This window comes from Nerophis lumbriciformis, linkage group LG26, assembly GCF_033978685.3.
Source record: "Nerophis lumbriciformis linkage group LG26, RoL_Nlum_v2.1, whole genome shotgun sequence".
In the NCBI taxonomy this organism is placed as follows: Eukaryota; Metazoa; Chordata; class Actinopteri; order Syngnathiformes; family Syngnathidae; genus Nerophis; species Nerophis lumbriciformis.
The window spans coordinates 13,812,501-13,831,311 of record NC_084573.2 but is presented as its reverse complement, the minus strand read 5'-3'; the positions used below and the strand labels follow the sequence as shown (position 1 = coordinate 13,831,311).

The 18,811-nt window shown below is 38.7% G+C and overlaps 1 protein-coding gene across 1 annotated transcript in view; it reads left to right on the top strand.

Moving 5' to 3' along the window:
* The window catches only part of lin28b (lin-28 homolog B (C. elegans)), a 55,477-nt gene extending 52,081 nt beyond the window's left edge, over positions 1-3,396 (top strand). The window contains exon 4 of the mRNA XM_061986791.2: positions 2,860-3,396. Coding sequence (XP_061842775.1) covers positions 2,860-3,160 — 301 coding nt within the window. The 3' untranslated portion in view covers positions 3,161-3,396. The remainder of the gene's footprint in view (positions 1-2,859) is intronic.
* Positions 3,397-18,811: the final 15,415 nt, after the last annotated feature.

Here is an 18,811-nt window from a genome sequence, read left to right as displayed (position 1 = left end):
TGTACATACAATTTAATTAGATGTTATATCATATTAAATAGTTATTATTATAATACATGTATCAGTCACGGAAGAATTATATTTGACAATGAATGGAAATTCCGGTTTTATCTAATTTTATATCAATGAAATAAAAGATCTTGTCTCTTTCAATATTTTTTTAGCAAGTTATGTTTTGTTTAATCCATTTATAAATAGTGAACGTAAACACATTTTTAAACATGTTTTAGGTCATAAAAAAAGCCTTTAAAATGTTTGTATTTTTATTTAGTTACATTAAATAAATAATACACTATAACTATCAGTTTTGTGGTAAAATATATTCTTTGGCACACTGTTCCCCATCTTTATGGTAGTTTTTGTTAAACTGAATGTCATGTGACAATTTAGGGGGATTTTACACAAATAATGCTCTCTAATTAGTAGATATCTGCAATTTTTTGAGGAATGGTAATAAGAAAGGTCATTTTTTTTAAATGTACAGTACAGGCCTAAAAGTTTGGACACACCTTCTCATTCAATAAGTTTTCTTTATTTTCATGACTATTTACTAGAAATGTCCGATAATATCAGCCTGCCGATATTATCGGCCGATAAATGCTTTAAAATGTAATATCGGAAATTATCGGTATCGTTTTTTTAATTATCAGTATCGTTTTTTTTTAAATTGTTTAATTAAATCAACATAAAAAACACAAGATACACTTATAATTAGTGCACCAACCCAAACAACCTCCCTCCCCCATTTACACTCATTCACACTCATTCACACAAAAGGGTTGTTTCTTTCTGTTATTAATATTCTGGTTCCTACATTATATATCAATATATATCAATAAAGTCTGCAAGGGATACAGTCCGTAAGCACACATGATTATGCGTGCTGCTGGTCCACTAATAGTACTAACCTTTAACAGTTAATTTTACTAATTTTCATTAATTACTAGTTTCTATGTAACTGTTTTTATATTGTTTTACTTTCTTTTTTATTCAAGAAAATGTTTTTAATGTATTTTATTTTATTAATTAAAAAAAAAAGGATATTTTTTATCTTCACCATATCTGGTTGTCCAAATTAGGCATAATAATGTGTTAATTCCACGGCTGTATATATCGGTATCGGTAATTAAGAGTTGGACAATATCGGTTATCGGCAAAAAAGCCATTATCGGACATCCCTACTATTTACATTGTAGATTGTCACTGAAGGCATCAAAACTATGAATGAAGACATATGCTTTGTTTGATCCATTTATAAATAGTGAACGTAAACACATTTTTAAACATGTTTTAAAAAGCCTTTAAAATGTTTGTATTTTTATTTAGATACATTAAATAAATAATACACTATAACCATCAGTTTTGTGGCAAAATATATTCTTTGGCACACTGTCCCCCATCTTTATGGTAGTTTTTGTTGAACTAAATATCATGTGACAATTAAGGGGGATTTTACTCAAATAATAATATAGTAGATATCTGCATTTTTTTGAGGAATAATAATAAGAAAGGTAATTTACAGGCCTAAAAGTTTGGACACACCTTCTCCTCATTCAATGCGTTTTCTTTATTTCCATGACTATTTACATTGTAGATTGTCACTGAAGGCATCAAAACTATGAATGAACACATGTGGAGTTATGTACTTAACAAAAAAAGGTGAAATAACTAAAACCATGTTTTGTATTCTAGTTTCTTCAAAATAGCCACCCTTTGCTCTGATTACTGTTTTGCACACTCTTGGCATTCTCTCCATGAGCTTCAAGCACACCTGTGAAGTGAAAACCATTTCAGGTGACTACCTCTTGAAAAAAACGTGTTTTCAGTGATTTCACCTGTTTTTTGTTAAGTAAATGATTTCTCATGTGTTCATTCATAGTTTTGATGCCTTCAGTGACAATCTACAATGTAAATAGTCATGAAAATACCGTATTTTTCAGACTATAAGTCGCAGTTTTTTTCATAGTTTGGCCGGGGGTGCGACTTATACTCAGGAGCGACTTATGTGTGAAATTATTAACACATTACCGTAAAATATCAAAGAATATTATTTAGCTCATTCACGTAAGAGACTAGACGTATAAGATTTCATGGGATTTAGCGATTAGGAGTGACAGATTGTTTGGTAAACGTATAGCATGTTCTATATGTTATAGTTATTTGAATGACTCTTACCATAATATGTTACGTTAACATACCAGGCACGTTCTCAGTTGGTTATTTATGCCTCATATAACGTACACTTATTCAGCCTGTTGTTCACTATTCTTTATTTATTTTAAATTGCCTTTCAAATGTCTATTCTTGGTGTTGGGTTTTATCAAATAAAGTGCGACTTATATATGGTTTTTTTCCTTCTTTATTATGCATTTTCGGCCGGTGAGACTTATACTCCGAAAAATACGGTAAAGGAACGCATTGAATCAGAAGGTGTCCACACTTTTGACCTGTACTGTATTTATGATGGGAATATATTTTGATTTTAAATGATAAAAAATATATTTCACTTTAAATATTATTATAAAACTGTTAGTAAACTACAATGTTTTGATTTGACTGCTTACAACTATTTAGTTGTTATCCTTTGATTGGTTATGAGGCTTTAACAGTTTGGTTTAATCGTTTTTCATTATTGTTGCAATTCATCACACAATTTGACGATGATGATGATGATTTTGCTGGTAGAAAAATGGCACTAAACAGTTTGTCACATCCTTAAATTATGTCCCTTTGTACTTATAATTCCCACTAGTGTCATATCTCCATCTAGCGGCGAGTTGGGGTTATTGCAGCTGCAGTTACAGAATATCAGTTCTCTCATCCCAGTGACGTTATGTGATGTATCTCTATCCACCGCAGCTGTTATAACTGTGGAGGTCTGGACCACCACGCCAAGGAGTGTGGCCTGCCCCCCCAGCCAAAGAAATGCCACTACTGCCAGAGCATCGCGCACATGGTAGCTCAGTGCCCGCACAAGGCGCCGACGCCTTCCGCAGGCTCTCAGGACCAATACGCGTCTACCTCCAGCCCGGGGTCGTCGGCCTACCTCTGCCCCCCAGAGGAGGAGGAGCGCTACGGCACGTCTCCCCTGGGGGGCTCGTCCTCGTCCGCCGAAGAGCCCCAAACTCACCACCGCACCCAGAGATGGAGGAAATCCTAAATCTCTCTCTCCTTGCTTCATCTACCTCACACCTGTGACACAATGGGAGGTCTGAATTTCTTTCTTTTTTAAAAAAAGTCGTACTATTTTACTGTCCCAGCATGGCAACGCGTGTGTGCCTACCTCGTCGACAGGTTGTGGCGCCATGGCGGCCGCCACAGAAATGGCAACTGCAAGGAGACCATCTTGTAGTCAATCAGTGCAGCTGTGGAGGCAAACACGCTTTTTTCTCTTTACCCATCTCATTGTTTGGATTTTTACTCCCAAATGTAATTCTTTTACAGCACATTTTAACAAGGCTTTAAAACGCCACAATCTTTTGAGTGATAATCCACACCACTACGACGGTTACCTTTGGGGGGGGGAAAAAAACATCTTAGGGGAATCTTAATGGGGGGGAAAAAAAGCAGATTAGCTGGCTAATAACAAACAATCAAGCCAAATTCTGCTTTTAACAGATAAATGTGTTCAATTTCAAAGTATAACCTTGAGATTAGTGTTTTTTCAAACTTTACCACCTCAGAAAACGTATGGCTCTTCAAGTACCACCGTATGGACCAACGTTCGACTACAGTAGCATAGTAGGCTAGGGATGTCCCGATCCAGGTTTTTGCACTTCCGATACCGATATTGTTTTTGCATTTCCGATCCGATACCGATACTGACCGATACCGATACTGACCGATACTAGCCTATCCGAGCATGTTGAAAAGGGTTTTAGTACTCTTGATAACAACTAGCCTGCTGAATTAGGGGAGTTTGAATAATACACAATGGTTGGTAACAAGAAACTGACCTGTTTATTCAAGGATAAACACAAAATAGACAAAATTATACATGACAAACAGAAATGGCATCATTGAAACTAGGGCTGGGCGATATGGCCTTTTTTAAATATTGCGATATTTTAAGGCCTTTTTGCGATACACGATATATATCTCGATATTTTACCTTAGCCTTGAATGAACACTTGATGCATATAATCACAACAGTATGATGATTATGTGTGTTTTGATTGATTGATTGATTGAGACTTTTGTTAGTAGGTTGCACAGTGAAGTACATATTCCGTACAATTGACCACTAAATGGTAAGACCCGAATAAGTTTTTCAACTTGTTTAAGTCGGGGATTCATGATACAGATATATACTATCAGATACATACTATCATCATAATGCAGTCATCACACAAGATAATCACATTGAATTATTTACATTATTTATAATGCGGGGTGTGGAGGGGGGCGCCGGATGTAAGTGTCAAAAAGACAGCCAAAAGAGTTTGATATGAGAATAAATCTAAAGTTAAAATATAGGGTAGAAATGCACCCATTTGCAGGAAATGTAGTCTTGATTTTCAAAATTTTCTTTCAAGGCTTGCATGTCTACATTAAAACATTCTTCTTCATACTACATTAATATATGCTACTTTTAAACTTTCATGCAGAGAAAGAAATCACAACTAAAAAAATCACTATTTTTTTCATACGGTGTTGATGTGGAAATGTTTGCCTCGGCATTTTGATGGTGGGCGTGTGGCACCGAACGGAGATAAGCGTCTCGACAGACGTTACAATATTTGAACAATGATGACGAAAACTGTTTTCTCTGTCGTGTCCGTGTGTCGAAAATTGTTATGCGCTTATTTTTTAATTTGATTTTGTGCGTGGCATATAATTGCTCTGCGCAGAGGACACTTAAACAGTGCGCAATCGCACAGGCGCGCACCTTAGAGAGAACGTTGGTCACACGGCTGCGCTAGCATCACAGCTAACGTTAGCCATGCTGCTACCTTTCTGCTCGAAGAGGACGTATACGTATGTGACGTATGACGTGACGTGTGTAAGAAGGTGCGCTTGCTGTCTGTGAGAGGGAGACACAGGAAAGAGTGAGAAGAGCCTGTCCTGTAATGCCAGCAGCTAAAAGCAACTGAGTGAGAATCCACAGACCTGTGGATGTGTTGAAGGTGTGCTGGAAAATGCGGAACGGAAATTAGGGAGCAGCAGAAAAGTGGAATGTATTATTTAAGTCGGTGCGTTGGAAAACACGGACCGAAGTTTTTTTTTAAACTGGATCTGGATCGGCATTTTCCCATGCCTTGCCGATACGCATTTTTTGGCAAATATCGGCGGCCGATCCGATCCAAATATCGGATCGGGACATCCCTATAGTAGGCCTAAGTATGCATCAAAAACAAGGCCGAGGTTTTATTGAACAAAATACATTTAATATTATTGGCAACATCATCAACAATGACACTCCATATGCAGTAGATGTTTACTTCTTTGGCTTACGTACCACAGTTTGAGAATCACTGCTCGAGTTAATCGCGTAGACAACACATTCTGTTATTGCAAAAATGAATGGCGAGCTAGCGGGTGCAGATTGGCATTTTTTTTTCCAGCTTGCCTCGCACAGAATTTGAGAAAAGGACAAGGAGAGACGGCGGGAAATGACAGCAAAAAACGACATTCATGACAACTATAGCACACGTTTATTAAAATTTTGCACCTGTATCGCAACTTTGGCAGAAAATGCAACGTTTTTATTCCGCCACACCGCGATCTGGTGCCCCCAATGCAAAATGACCAACGCGTCTCATGGTTGTATTTCGCCGCGGTGTAGGAATGGCACCGCCTGTTCGAATATATCGCGTTTTTCTTCAAAGCATTCAAAATAATAGGAACACAGGCCACGTTCACGAGCACAAACGAGCGCTGTTAACTTTATAAAGGCAGCTTTTTTTTCCCTCACAGCTTTCGTATTTGCCGCCATTATATCGCGCAGAACGTGGTGGCTTTTTTTGCGTTCGCCTCGCCCTTGCAGGAACTAGACCGATCCGAGTGGTTCGTCGCCCATTTGCATGCTTGGAAAGGTCGACGCTATTAACCCCTTTCATTATTATCCTAGATAGACACGCCTTAGATTGGACGCCGCAACGCTTAGTAAAGATCTGTTTTGTTGGGATGACCACGAAGGCTTGAGAATCATTAATATATATGTAAAGTCGGGATTATATGAATGAGATTCTATGACATATTTTTAAGGAGTTAGCACACTAGCTTAGGTAATAGCCATGTGTATATCAAAGAATGTTTATGTGGGGAAAAAAAAAAACTCCCTTGAGATCAGGGGTGTCCAAACTTTCTCCACCGAGCATGCGGGGACCACTTTGATGCATTTTTTGGAAAAATACGCTCAAATAAATCTATTGTAGGTCACGTTATTATGCTATTGTAGGCGAGGACACCTGCTGCTTGTTGAGAAGAGCAATGCATGCTTTGATGCCAGTCTCCAAAAGACTCCAATAACACAACAATCTGAATACAGTAATGCTGTCAATCGGTTACGGACATGACCGCGATAAACGATTTCCCGCAAAGTAGGAATAAAAAATTATAAATCTAATATTTTCAAGCTAGAGCATAACAACTAAATACGTTTTTCAACCTCTAGACATGAAATAACACCCTTTAGTCACCATTACACTCCTTTTAATCCAACATAGTAATGCTGCCTAAGGCTGAGCCAATCAGTGGCCACGATACTGAACAGCACGCTCCGATTGGTTTGGTCTCAAGTGACGTGAATTATATTTATAAAGCGCTTTTCTCTAGTGACTCAAAGCGCTTTACATTGTGAAACCCAATATCTAAGTTACATTTAAACCAGTGTGGGTGGGTAAAAGTGCCTTGCCCAAAGACACATCAGCAGCGACTAGGTTGGCAGAAGCGGGGATCGAACCTAGAACCCTCAAGTTCCTGGCTCGGCCACTCTACCAACCGAGCTATACCGCCCAATTAAAGTAAAAAAAAAAAAAAAAGTAAAAGTAGCATTGATTGTCACACACACACTAGGTGTGGCGAAATTATTCTCTGCATTTGACCCATCGCCCTTGATCACCCCCTGGGAGGTGAGGGGAGCAGTGAGCAGCAGCGGTGGCCACGCCCGGGAATATTTTTTGGTGATTTAACCCCCAATTCCAACCCTTGATGCTGAGTGCCAAGCAGGGAGGTAATGGGCGCCATTTTTATAGTCTTTGGTATGACTCGGCCGGGGTTTGAACTCACAACCTACCGATCACTGAGTAGGTTAGCGGATAATACTACACTAGTATTAATATTTGTAGTTTATGCAGTCATTTTTATGCTTGAAAATGTCTAAAAAAATCGTACAATATCTAAAATATCCCCCCGAAAATCTACAAAGTCGCAATATTTGATGTGGCGAGGGACAACTGTACTATTTGTACTGTACTGTACAAATAAACAAACGTATGGCAAACGCGGCATTGATAGAGAATTCGTTACATTTTCTTGGGGTGCCGGAAAAATGTATTGATCATTTTCAAAAATCTAAATTTTTTTAGGAACCGATTTAAGACAAAAACAAAACGTTTTTTTAGGCCGGCATTTTATACCAAATATGTTGGTGGGTAAAGTGTCTTGCCCAAGGACACAACAGCAGTGACTAGGTTGGCAGAAGCGGGGATCAAACCTGGAACCCTCAAGTTGCTGGCACCGCCACTCTACCAACCAAGCTATTAGCGGATAATACTACACTAGTATTAATATTTTTAGTTTATGCAGTCATTTTTATGCTTGAAAATGCCTAAAAAAACCGTACAATATCTAAAATATCCCCCAAAAAATCTACGAAGTCTCTATATTTGATGTGGCGAGGGACAACTGTACTTGTGCTAAAAATAGCATCAAAGTCGCTAACACTGATATATTCCGCTGTGTCTTCTTATTCTCTGGCATACCAGGTGCACAGAGTTATGACGCCCCCTGCTGTACGCAGATGTAATGACATTAAGATTGAGGGGTTGCTACAACACTCTGCAACATCGCGTGGACATCGGGAGCGGTACCTCTGGATTGGCAGACCGGGGTGGTGGTTCCTCTCTTTAAGAAGGGGAACAGGAGGGTGTGTTCCAACTATCGTGGGATCACACTCCTCAGCCTTCCCGGTAAGGTCTATTCAGGTGTACGCCGGATAGTCGAACCTCGGATTCAGGAGGAACAGTGTGGTTTTCGTCGTGGAACTGTGGACCAGCTCTATACTCTCGGCAGGGTCCTTGAGGGTGCATGGGAGTTTGCCCAACCAGTCTACATGTGCTTTGTGGACTTGGAGAAGGCATTCGACCGTGTACCCCGGGAAGTGTGGGGAGTGCTCAGAGAGTACGGGGTAACGGACTGTCTGATTGTGGCGGTTCGCTCCCTGTATGATCAGTGTCAGAGCTTGGTCCGCATTGCCGGCAGTAAGTCGGACACGTTTCCAGTGAGGGTTGGACTCCGCCAAGGCTGCCCTTTGTCACCGATTCTGTTCATAACCTTTATGGACAGAATTTCTAAGCGCAGTCAGGGCGTTGAGGGGATCTGGTTTGGTGGCTGCAGGATTAGGTCTCTGCTATTTGCAGATGATGTGGTCCTGATGGCTTCCTCTGGCCAAGATCTTCAGCTCTCACTGGATCGGCTCGCAGCCGAGTGTGAAGCGACTGGGATGGGAATCAGCACCTCCAAGTCCGAGTCCATGGTTCTCTCCCGGAAAAGGGTGGAGTGCCATCTCCGGGTTGGGGAGGAGATCTTGCCCCAAGTGAAGGAGTTCAAGTACCTCGGAGTCTTGTTCACGAGTGGGGGAAGAGTGGATCGTGAGATCGACAGGCGGATCGGTGCGGCGTCTTCAGTAATGCGGACGCTGTATCGATTTGTTGTGGTGAAGAAGGAGCTGAGCCGGAAGGCAAAGCTCTCGATTTACCGGTCGATCTACGTTCCCATCCTCACCTATGGTCATGAGCTTTGGGTCATGACCGAAAGGACAAGATCACGGGTACAAGCGGCCGAAATTAGTTTCCTCCGCCGGGTGGCGGGGCTCTCCCTTAGAGATAGGGTGAGAAGCTCTATCATCCGGGGGGAGCTCAAAGTAAAGCCGCTGCTCCTCCACATCGAGAGGAGCCAGATGAGGTGGTTCGGGCATCTGGTCAGGATGCCACCCGAGCGCCTCCCTAGGAAGGTGTTTTGGGCACGTCCGACCGGTAGGAGGCCACGGGGAAGACCCAGGACACGCTGGGAAGACTATCTCTCCCGGCTGGCCTGGGAACGCCTCGGGATCCCCCGGGAGGAGCTGGACAAAGTGGCTGGGGAGAGGGAAGTCTCGGCTTCCCTGCTTAGGCTGCTGCCCCCGCAACCCGACCTCGGTTAAGCGGAAGAAGATGGATGGATGGATGGGTTGCTACAAATAAACGAATGTATGGCATTAAAAATCATTTTTTAGGAACCAATTTAAGACAAAAACAAAGCGTCTTTTTAGGCCGGCATTTTATACCAAATATGTTGCGAGAATCGGTTTGAATCAGTAATTGCGTTAAATCGATTCGAATCGGAGTTGTTGTAAGATTCACGTCCCTAATCATATTTTCAGAATACGCCGAGGGTCATTATTTAAAAAAAAAAAAAAAAAGTTTGGACACCCTTGCTTTTAGACAAATCAAGCTGGTCTATTTTAGTCGTTTTTATGAAGCCACGCCTACTTTTCCCCCCCGAACTTCCGCAGCACATTCTTATGTTTACTAAAGGTGAGGCACTGGACACTATCAGCTCAGTCTTAAAAAAAAAAAAAAAAAAAAAATTTAGGTCATGTGACCTGGCAACTCTTCTCTGACCGTATTGAATGTGAAAAAGAGCGTCTCCGAAGTCGACTCCTCCCCAAAATGACGTGGCTTTGGCGTCTCGTCCTAACGTTTTAACGACTTTTTAAACATGCTTATGAAAACAAAACTAATTGATATGTTGAAGAGGTTCATTTAGCCTACTAATGTGTATTTATAAATACACATTAGTAGGCAGCTTTGTCAGGTAAAGTTTTGTACCTGACAAGTTTCGGCTACCTTGCTTCTGCAGCCTTCGTCAGAGGTGTCAAGATCAAAGAGGCGGTTGAAATCAGGAAGACTGTCAACAGGGACGAAGGAGCCTACCAACTATCCCACACCTGAGACACAGTCCTGCGGGACGACAGGGGGCACACCACCTGAAGTGGTGGGATGGAACAATCCATACAACACGTCATGACGTCACGTGACACCTCTAATGAAGGCTGCAGAAGCAAGGTAGCCGAAACTTGTCAGGTACAAAACTTTACCTTACTAGCCTATATACATCAACCATTTATAAAAAGTAATTGGTATGATGCATTTCCTCAAATAGTCGTCTCTGCTTAAGTGCAGGCCGCGCCGTAAACAACCAACCACCTCGTTCTTTATACATACAACAAGGGATCTGTCTTCAGTATAGCGGACACAGAAGGTGGCTTTTCAGGGCGGCTATTTAAGAAAATGTGGTATTTTATACCAAATCTTTTATTTTGCTTCAAAGTTATGATTTGTCAAGGGGCTAACTCGCCTTGTTCTTTCAGAATAAGAGCGATGTGTTTGTTTGCAAAGGTCGAATCGAGACTATTGGACAAAAACGTTCACCTTTTACCCAAAAAGCGTAGTCAATCGGTTGTTTGCTCTTCCTATGGAATAAGACAACGTTTGTGGGAAGACGTAAGGACGTGGTTGTAAGCAAGAAGACTGTTAGTGATGGCACAAACCAAACACGATTAGGTGCCTGAACGGATCTGTTTTTTTTTTGTTTCCCCCGCCAACTTTTATTTTGGAAAGTACGCGTCAGGAAGTTAATCTCAACAATGCAGAGTACCAATGAATGACCAAACCACACACCGACCTTTTTGTATGATGTTTTTATTTTTATTTTATTTTATTTTTTTAACACAGCGTTCCTCTCTCAGGATGATAAAATTTTCTCAGGGAATTAACAGAAAAAAAAAAAAAAAGCAAAGAAGCGTATTTTATTCTTTTGGGAATCATCCACTCAAGAGAGACGTTTGTGTCCTGCTATCATTATCTACCTCTTGAGTTCTACCTTCTGGTCTTGTCCAGTCTCTTGGCTGGAGCAGCCACAACCTCAAAGGTCTTCCTTCTCATTTTTGTTCAGTTTACAGCAAAAAAGAACCTACCTCATACCTTCCATTTTTAGTTCATCTACCTCCTTTCTTACGTTTTTGACACAAGGTGTTGGTTTCACTGCATTTTAGGGATGACACAGTTTTATCACGACGACCAAATGGTTACCTCTTTTTGTTTTCTTTTTTTTTTTATTGGCCGTGGATAATCAAAGATGATGCCCTCTCTTGTGAGGCACTCGATTTTTGTACTAATGTTTGCATTGCAAAGTCTTTCTTAACGACGTGACTTCACATTTTTTGACTTGTTTGTGAAAGTGGGCACTAAAATTCTCACACTGGGACCATGCTCAAGCACGCGTACCACTTTTCCTGACTTTGTGGCCTTTTTCCTGGTACTTAAATGGTTTGAAACAACATTTGGACAACATTGAAATGGGAGGGGTGGGTGTGGAGTTTAAGAATGGAAACGTTGTAATGTTAAACTTAAATTGCCGTATTTCCGGGCTATAGAGCCCGCCGGTATTTAAGTCGCACCCACCAAATTTTAGAAGAAGAAAATATTTTACATATATTAGCCGCAGATACTATATCGGTACGAAAGATTTTGTAAACCTTAATTGTTTCCTAACGGTGCCTGTAACACAGCAGTAAAACGGCTGATCAAACAAAACAGAAGTCATCGTAAAGGACCCACTAGCCGCGGAAGCTAGCTCTCCAAGCAGCTAAACAGACTTAATTAAACGTTATTAATGAATTTAGGAAACAAAGAATACAAAAAGAATGCCATTGTAAGTTAATAATACAAAACCAAAACAAGTTGGCACGTTTTGTAAATAAAAACAGATTTCAATGATTTGCAAATCCTTTTCAACTTATATTCGATTAAATATTGATTGATTGATTGATTGAGACTTTTATTAGTAGATTGCACAGTACATATTCCGTACAGTTGACCACTAAGTGTTTAAGTTTAAGTCCACGTTAATCAATTCATGGTACAAATATATACTATCAGCATAATACAGTCATCCCACAAGTTAATCATCATCAGAGTATAAACATTGAATTATTTACATTATTTACAATTCGGGGTGGTGGGATGTGGAGGGGGTTGGGGCCGGGGGGGTTAGGTTTGGTTGATATCAGCACTTCAGTCATCAACAATAATATAATCTGAGAAATGGACATTGAATTCGTAGGAATATGATGTATGATAGACTGCAAAGACAAGATATTTAATGTTCGAACTGGAAAACGTGGTTATTTTTTGCAAATAATAGCTCATTTGGACTTTGACGCCTGCAACATGGCATCCAAGCAACGTTATCATGGAGCAACGTTATCATGGACGCCCCTGCTTATTTCAGCAAGACAATGCCAAGCCACGTGTTACAACAGCGTGGCTTCGTAGTAGTACTAGACTGGCCTGCCTGTAGTCCAGACCTGTCTCCCATTGAACATGTGTGGTGCATTATGAAGCAAGAATGGGAAAGAATTCCACCTGAAAAGCTTCAAAAATTGCTCTCCTCAGCTCCCAAACGTTTACTGAGTGTTGTTAAAAGGAAAGGCCATGTAACACAGTGGTAAAAAAAGCCCCTGTGCCAACTTTTTTGCAATGTGTTGCTGCCATTAAATTCCAAGTTAATGATTTTTTTTTAAAATCTAATATTCTAAAGACCACTGTAATCATGTAAAAAATAAAAATAAAAAGATTAAATAGGCATAATCTTGTAAAATTAAAAACGAATTCTCACGAAAAAATATTAAAAGGAAAAAAAAATCAAACTGTAGACTTAGTTTTATATTTAAAATACAGCAGTGTGAAAATGACAAGAAAAAAGTCAAATTAGACACATTCAGACACATTTTTCTTTCATTCTTTACTCTCGTAAATTACGACTTTTTTCTTGAAAAATAAAAAAAAATAAAAAAGTGTAATGTATAACACTCAATCTATATAAAACACAGTCTTAAAAAGAATGAAGTAAAATCATATTTAATTCTATAAAATATGAAAGTATATGAAAATATTCCGGCATACTTTTCTTTCATTTTTTACTCAAATCTCGTAAAAAGTATGACTTTTACTTATGCTAATTAAAAGAAAAGTCAATGGAAACCTCACATATATTAAAAATAAATAAAAAATGAGGTAGTAAAAAGAATACAGTAAATTATATTTAATTATATAAGCTGTTTTAACCAGTAAATTATAATATTCAGACACACGTTTCTTTAAAATTCTTCACTTCAATCTCGTAAAGATAAATCTTAAATTCTCCTAATATTACAAGAATATAGTTAATTTGAGAAATGGTAAAATTATAATGAAAAAAGTGGATTTAACAACTAAAAAAAATAAAATAAATAATAATAATCACACAAGCCTTTATTGTCATTATCACTACTTTGATCTCAAATGTGCAACATTTTCTAGCAAGATTCTTAGGTTATTGTCACACACAAAATGTTGGGTTAAATTTTTGTAACCCAACAGCTGGTTCAAAAAAGGACGAGCCCCTTATTTGAGTTATTTTTTAACTTTTTCAACCCAACTTTTGCGTTGAATTATTTAACCAAAAAGTTGAGCTATGATAAATCAATGTTGGGTTACTCCCAACCCGACAATATTACCTTGAATTGTTTAACCCAAAAGTTGAGTTACGCTAACTCAATGATGGTTGATTCATAACCCAACTATTGGGTTGAATTTATTTAACACAAAAGCAGAGTTATGCACACTACAATGTTGGGTTATTCCCAACCCAACTATTGGGTTGCGCAATTTAGCGCTCATTGTCCCAATAGTTGGTTAGAAATGATACATTTTAATGCTGGTTTGTCCTACTACTTCCCAACTACTGATCAAAATTATTTTCATTCCGTTGAAATATACTCAAAAGCAAGATATGTGATTTTTTTTTTTTTTTTTTTTACAAGAATGCATGCTCAAATATGTTCATGTACATAAGATGTGTGATTGTAAATAAATGTTAATAATGTTAATGAGGTTTAATCCTTGATAAAATTCCCTTCAAGAAACAAATTACTTTTTAATTAAAAAAAAGCCTTTTACCTAAAAATGCGTTATTCATTGATAAACAACCCAAAAATGGTTAATAATTTTGAAAACCCTAGAAATTGAGTTAAAATAATACCCTTATAACCCCAAAAATGGATTGCTCTTCATAAAAATAACTCAAATTTAACCCAACACTTGCAACTCATAAATTGGGTCATCAAAATAACCCAGCATTTTTTAATGTGCACAATATTATATTGACATATACGTACAGTATGTGGCCCTTCTTCTCCCGAGTGTGGCAGTTATTGCATTAAACCTGGGACCAAGCTTGAGCAAAAATAGCGCGCCCGAAAGCGTTTGTACTCGTCCAGACTTCAGGATTGTTCTAGCGTGCTTAAGCATGATGCCCTGCAACAACATGCTTTTCTTTGTACTGTACATTGTTTGTTTTTTTCCCCTTCCAATCAATGTAACTACTGATTGATCTCCGTAAGATGTTAAGCACTCGCTCGAAGCTGCAATGTACAGTACAGGCCAAAAGTTTGTGTTTTCTTTATTTTCATGACTATTTACATTGTAGATTGTCCCTGAAGGCATCAAAACTATGAATGAACACTTTGCTCCGATTACTGTTTTGCACACTCTGGGCATTCTCTCGATGGGCTTCAAGAGGTAGGGTTTTCACTTCACAGGTGTCATAGTTTTGATGCCTTCAGTGACAATCCACAATGTAAATAGTCATGAAAATTAAGAAAACACATTGAAATGAGGAGGTGTGTCCAAACTTTTGGCCTGTACTGTACGTAGAAATAAATCACAGCATGCATTTAAACCAACAAATGAGTCCAGTGAATATTATGTATTTGATACACACTAACAAAGACACATTTTCTGATATTTTAAAGATTTTTGTAAAAGATTAGATGAATACCATACAGTATTGCAGCAACCCTTAAAAAATAAGGAAGCAATAAGGAAATAAAAATCCCATTTATATCTCAATTGCTGCTTTATCTTGACTTTAGAAGGACATACTTCAAGTGATTTGTCACATTAATGCCTGACCGTGTCATACTTGGGACTGTTCGGTAAGAATGCATTGATTTAGTTATATTGTAAAACCTCCACTTGCAGTTCAGCCAGTAAAGTAGATTTTTTTTTTTTTTTTGTTCACATTTGTTGCCAGTCTCACTGTGGGAGGACTGATTGAGTGGGGAAAAGTGTTCTTTGTGCAGATCACTTATTATTTTAGCCTTAATCTAAGTGTATTGCTTTTTGTTTCTGTAAATCTTGCCTTGGATATTTTTTTAAAGTCAGAAATGTCGATTGGAAAATAAACCTATTGTTTTGGCATTAAAGTATGTATCATTTCTTACCAGTTTTGATCATTTTTAAAAAGAAAATATGACAGATGTTGGTTTCACTAGTCATTTCTAGTCTTTTTTAGAAAATGTATCAATAATGAAAAGAGAAATTAATTTGGAAGAAAACACTAACCCAGTCTGTCCACAGGAGGGCAGACTTGCATTACTATCAAACTTAAAGGCCTACTGAAACCCACTACTACCGACCACGCAGTCTGATAGTTTACATATCAATGATGAAATCTTAATATTGCAACACATGCCAACACTAAAGTGCAATTTTAAATTTTGCGCGAAATATCCTGCTGAAAACGTCTTGGTATGATGACGCCTGCGCGTGACGTCACGGATTGTAGAGGACATTTTGGGACAGCATGGTGGCCAGCTATTAAGTCGTCTGTTTTCATCGCAAAATTCCACAGTATTCTAAACATCTGTGTTGGTGAATCTTTTGCAATTTGTTCAATGAACAATGGAGACAGCAAAGAAGAAAGTTGTAGGTGGGAAGCGGTGTATTGCGGGCGGCTGCAGCAACACAAACACAGCCGGTGTTTCATTGTTTACATTCCCGGAAGATGACAGTCAAGCTTTACCATTGGCCTGTGAAGAACTGGGACAACAGAGACTCTTACCAGGAGGACTTTGAGTTGGATGCGCAGACGCGGTACCGTGAGTACGCATGCAGCTGCGGCTTCCAAACATTTGATCGCTTGCCCGTACGTGCGTGCCGCTATGTGCATGTCACTTACGTAACTTTGGGGACTTTGGGGAAATATATGTGCTGTATGAACTTTGGGGAGGAGAACGGTACTTTGGGCTGTGGGATTGAGTGTGTTGTGCAGGTGTATTGGCGGGTTATATGGACGGGAGGGGGGAGGTGTTTGTTATGCGTGATTAATTTGTGGCCATAAGCCTGTGGCTAATTGAGTATATATATGTCTTGTGTTTATTTACTGTTTTAGTCATTCCCAGCTGAATATCAGGTCCCACCCGCCTCTCACAGCATCTTCCCTATCTGAATCGCTCCCACTGCCCTCTAGTTCTTCACTCTCACTTTCCTCATCCACAAATCTTTCATCCTCGCTCAAATTAATGGGGAAATCGTCGCTTTCTTGGTCCGAATCGCTCTCGCTGCCGGTGGCCATGATTGTAAATAATGTGCGGATGTGAGGAGCTCCACAACCTGTGACGTCACGCGCATATCGTCTGCTACTTCCGGTACAGACAAGGCTTTTTTTATCAGCGACCAAAAGTTGCGAACTTTATCGTCGATGTTCTCTACTAAATCCTTTCAGCAAAAATATGGCAATATCGCGAAATGATCAAGTATGACACATAGAATGGACCTGCTATCCCCGTTTAAATAAGAAAATCGCATTTCAGTAGGCCTTTAAACTTTAATATCATCCAGTATTGTAAGAAACTATACTTTGCAAACATTTTTTTTTGTCAAAATGACATTGGATTTTACGGTAACGTTTATGGTGGTTTTTACAGCATATTACTGTAAATAAAATTAAAAAAAAACAACAACTTTACCACTGTTTTTTTTTTAAATTCGACTGAGCTGCCATTTTTTTAACTATAAAAACTGGCTATATATATTACAGTTGTTGTTTTTATGGTGTATCACTGTAAATAGAAATAACTCTACCACAAAAAACAGTGCTACTGTTTTTCCATTTTCAGTAATATGTTGTAAAAAAAACAAAAAACATTTTACTGTAAAGTTTTGGTGATTGAGTTGCCAGTTTTTTACGGCTGCTGTTATTTTGACGTTAAACCCAAATAATATCTCTCTAAATAGTTCTAAACATACTCCAGTTCATAAACTTACAATAAAACATGCTTTTATTTAGTTTTGCTCTCTTTATAAACAACTCTGACATCATGCACGTTACTCATTCAGCTAATCCCTACCTATTAACTAAATACAAGAGTAATGCAAACCTATTGAATTAATAAACAAATAATCACATTAAAAAAATACTTTGAACTAAAAAGTGCAAGTTTCTTAGGTTTTTTTTCCCCGTTGCACCTCTAAAGGCTTAGTTGGCCACATGCGTGGACAGCACCTTTTAGCTCTTATTTCCAAAATTGTGTACACTACTGAATTGGGGTCTTATGGCCGCTTATGTGGACACTTATACTGCCATCTGGTGGTGTCAAAAGAGTACATACAATGGAATTTGGAAAAAAAAAGAAGTGTAAAAATAAGAATTAGCATGTCACTAAACGTGAAGTACACGTTTGTGTACTTATGGACTAAGTACATCATATAAAAAGATGATTCTTAGTTTTTATTCTAATTAGGGTCCAATATGCCCAAATAGCAAATATAAAAATAAAAAAACATGTAGACCAACAGCTTGGGCCTTAAGAGGTTAAGTCAGTGGTTCTTAACCTGGGTTCGATTGAAACCCAGGGGTTCGGTGAGTAGGCCTTGGGTTCGGCAGAGGTCACACACCCGACTCATCGTGTAAATATCGGGAGAAGTCACACTGATTTGCAGGTGTCATTTGTTGTGAGTTCAAGCACTGTGTTGGTTTTGTTCTTTGAACGGGGTGATGTTCATGCACGGTTCATTTTGTGCACCAGTAAAAAAAAACAACAACATATAACTTTGTCTTGAATTTTAAAAAAAACTAAACATTTTATTTTTCACTAAAGAAGGGTTCGGTGAATGCGCATATGAAACTGGTGGGGTTCGGTACCTCCAACAAGGTTAAGAACCACTAGGTTAAGTCCAATTGCCAGAAACTTGGTGTGGTGTCTAATTTGCATTGTCCGCTAGAGGGCAGCACTGCACCACATCATGTAAACACCTTCAGGCTCATCCTGCTATAATGAACCAGTACACAAAAAACACAAACTAATTGAACGAATAAACAAATAGCAACCTAAGAAAAACACTTGTAACTGTAGCAAGTTTGTTAGTTACTGTATTAATATTGTGTCTAAATCTAAATCGCAGCTTTTACACCCTTAAGGCCATAAACACACAATTAATTATGCTAATCGCCAACTAAAACACTTGACTAAATAGTGCAAGTTTATTGGTTATTTAATTTTTTTTACTGAATTGATATCCATTTGGTCTAGTAGAAAAAACAGGAGCTAGCAAATACATTTTAACGAACGAGCACAATTTTTTTCTATTTAGTTCATTGTCAATTCATTTCCACTTGTTTCGACTGGGAAGAACTTGTCCACTGTGTCCACTAGAGGGCAGCCTTACGCCATGCCGAAACCTGCTATTTTTTGAACAATTTCCCTTGTGGCTCATTAAAGTTT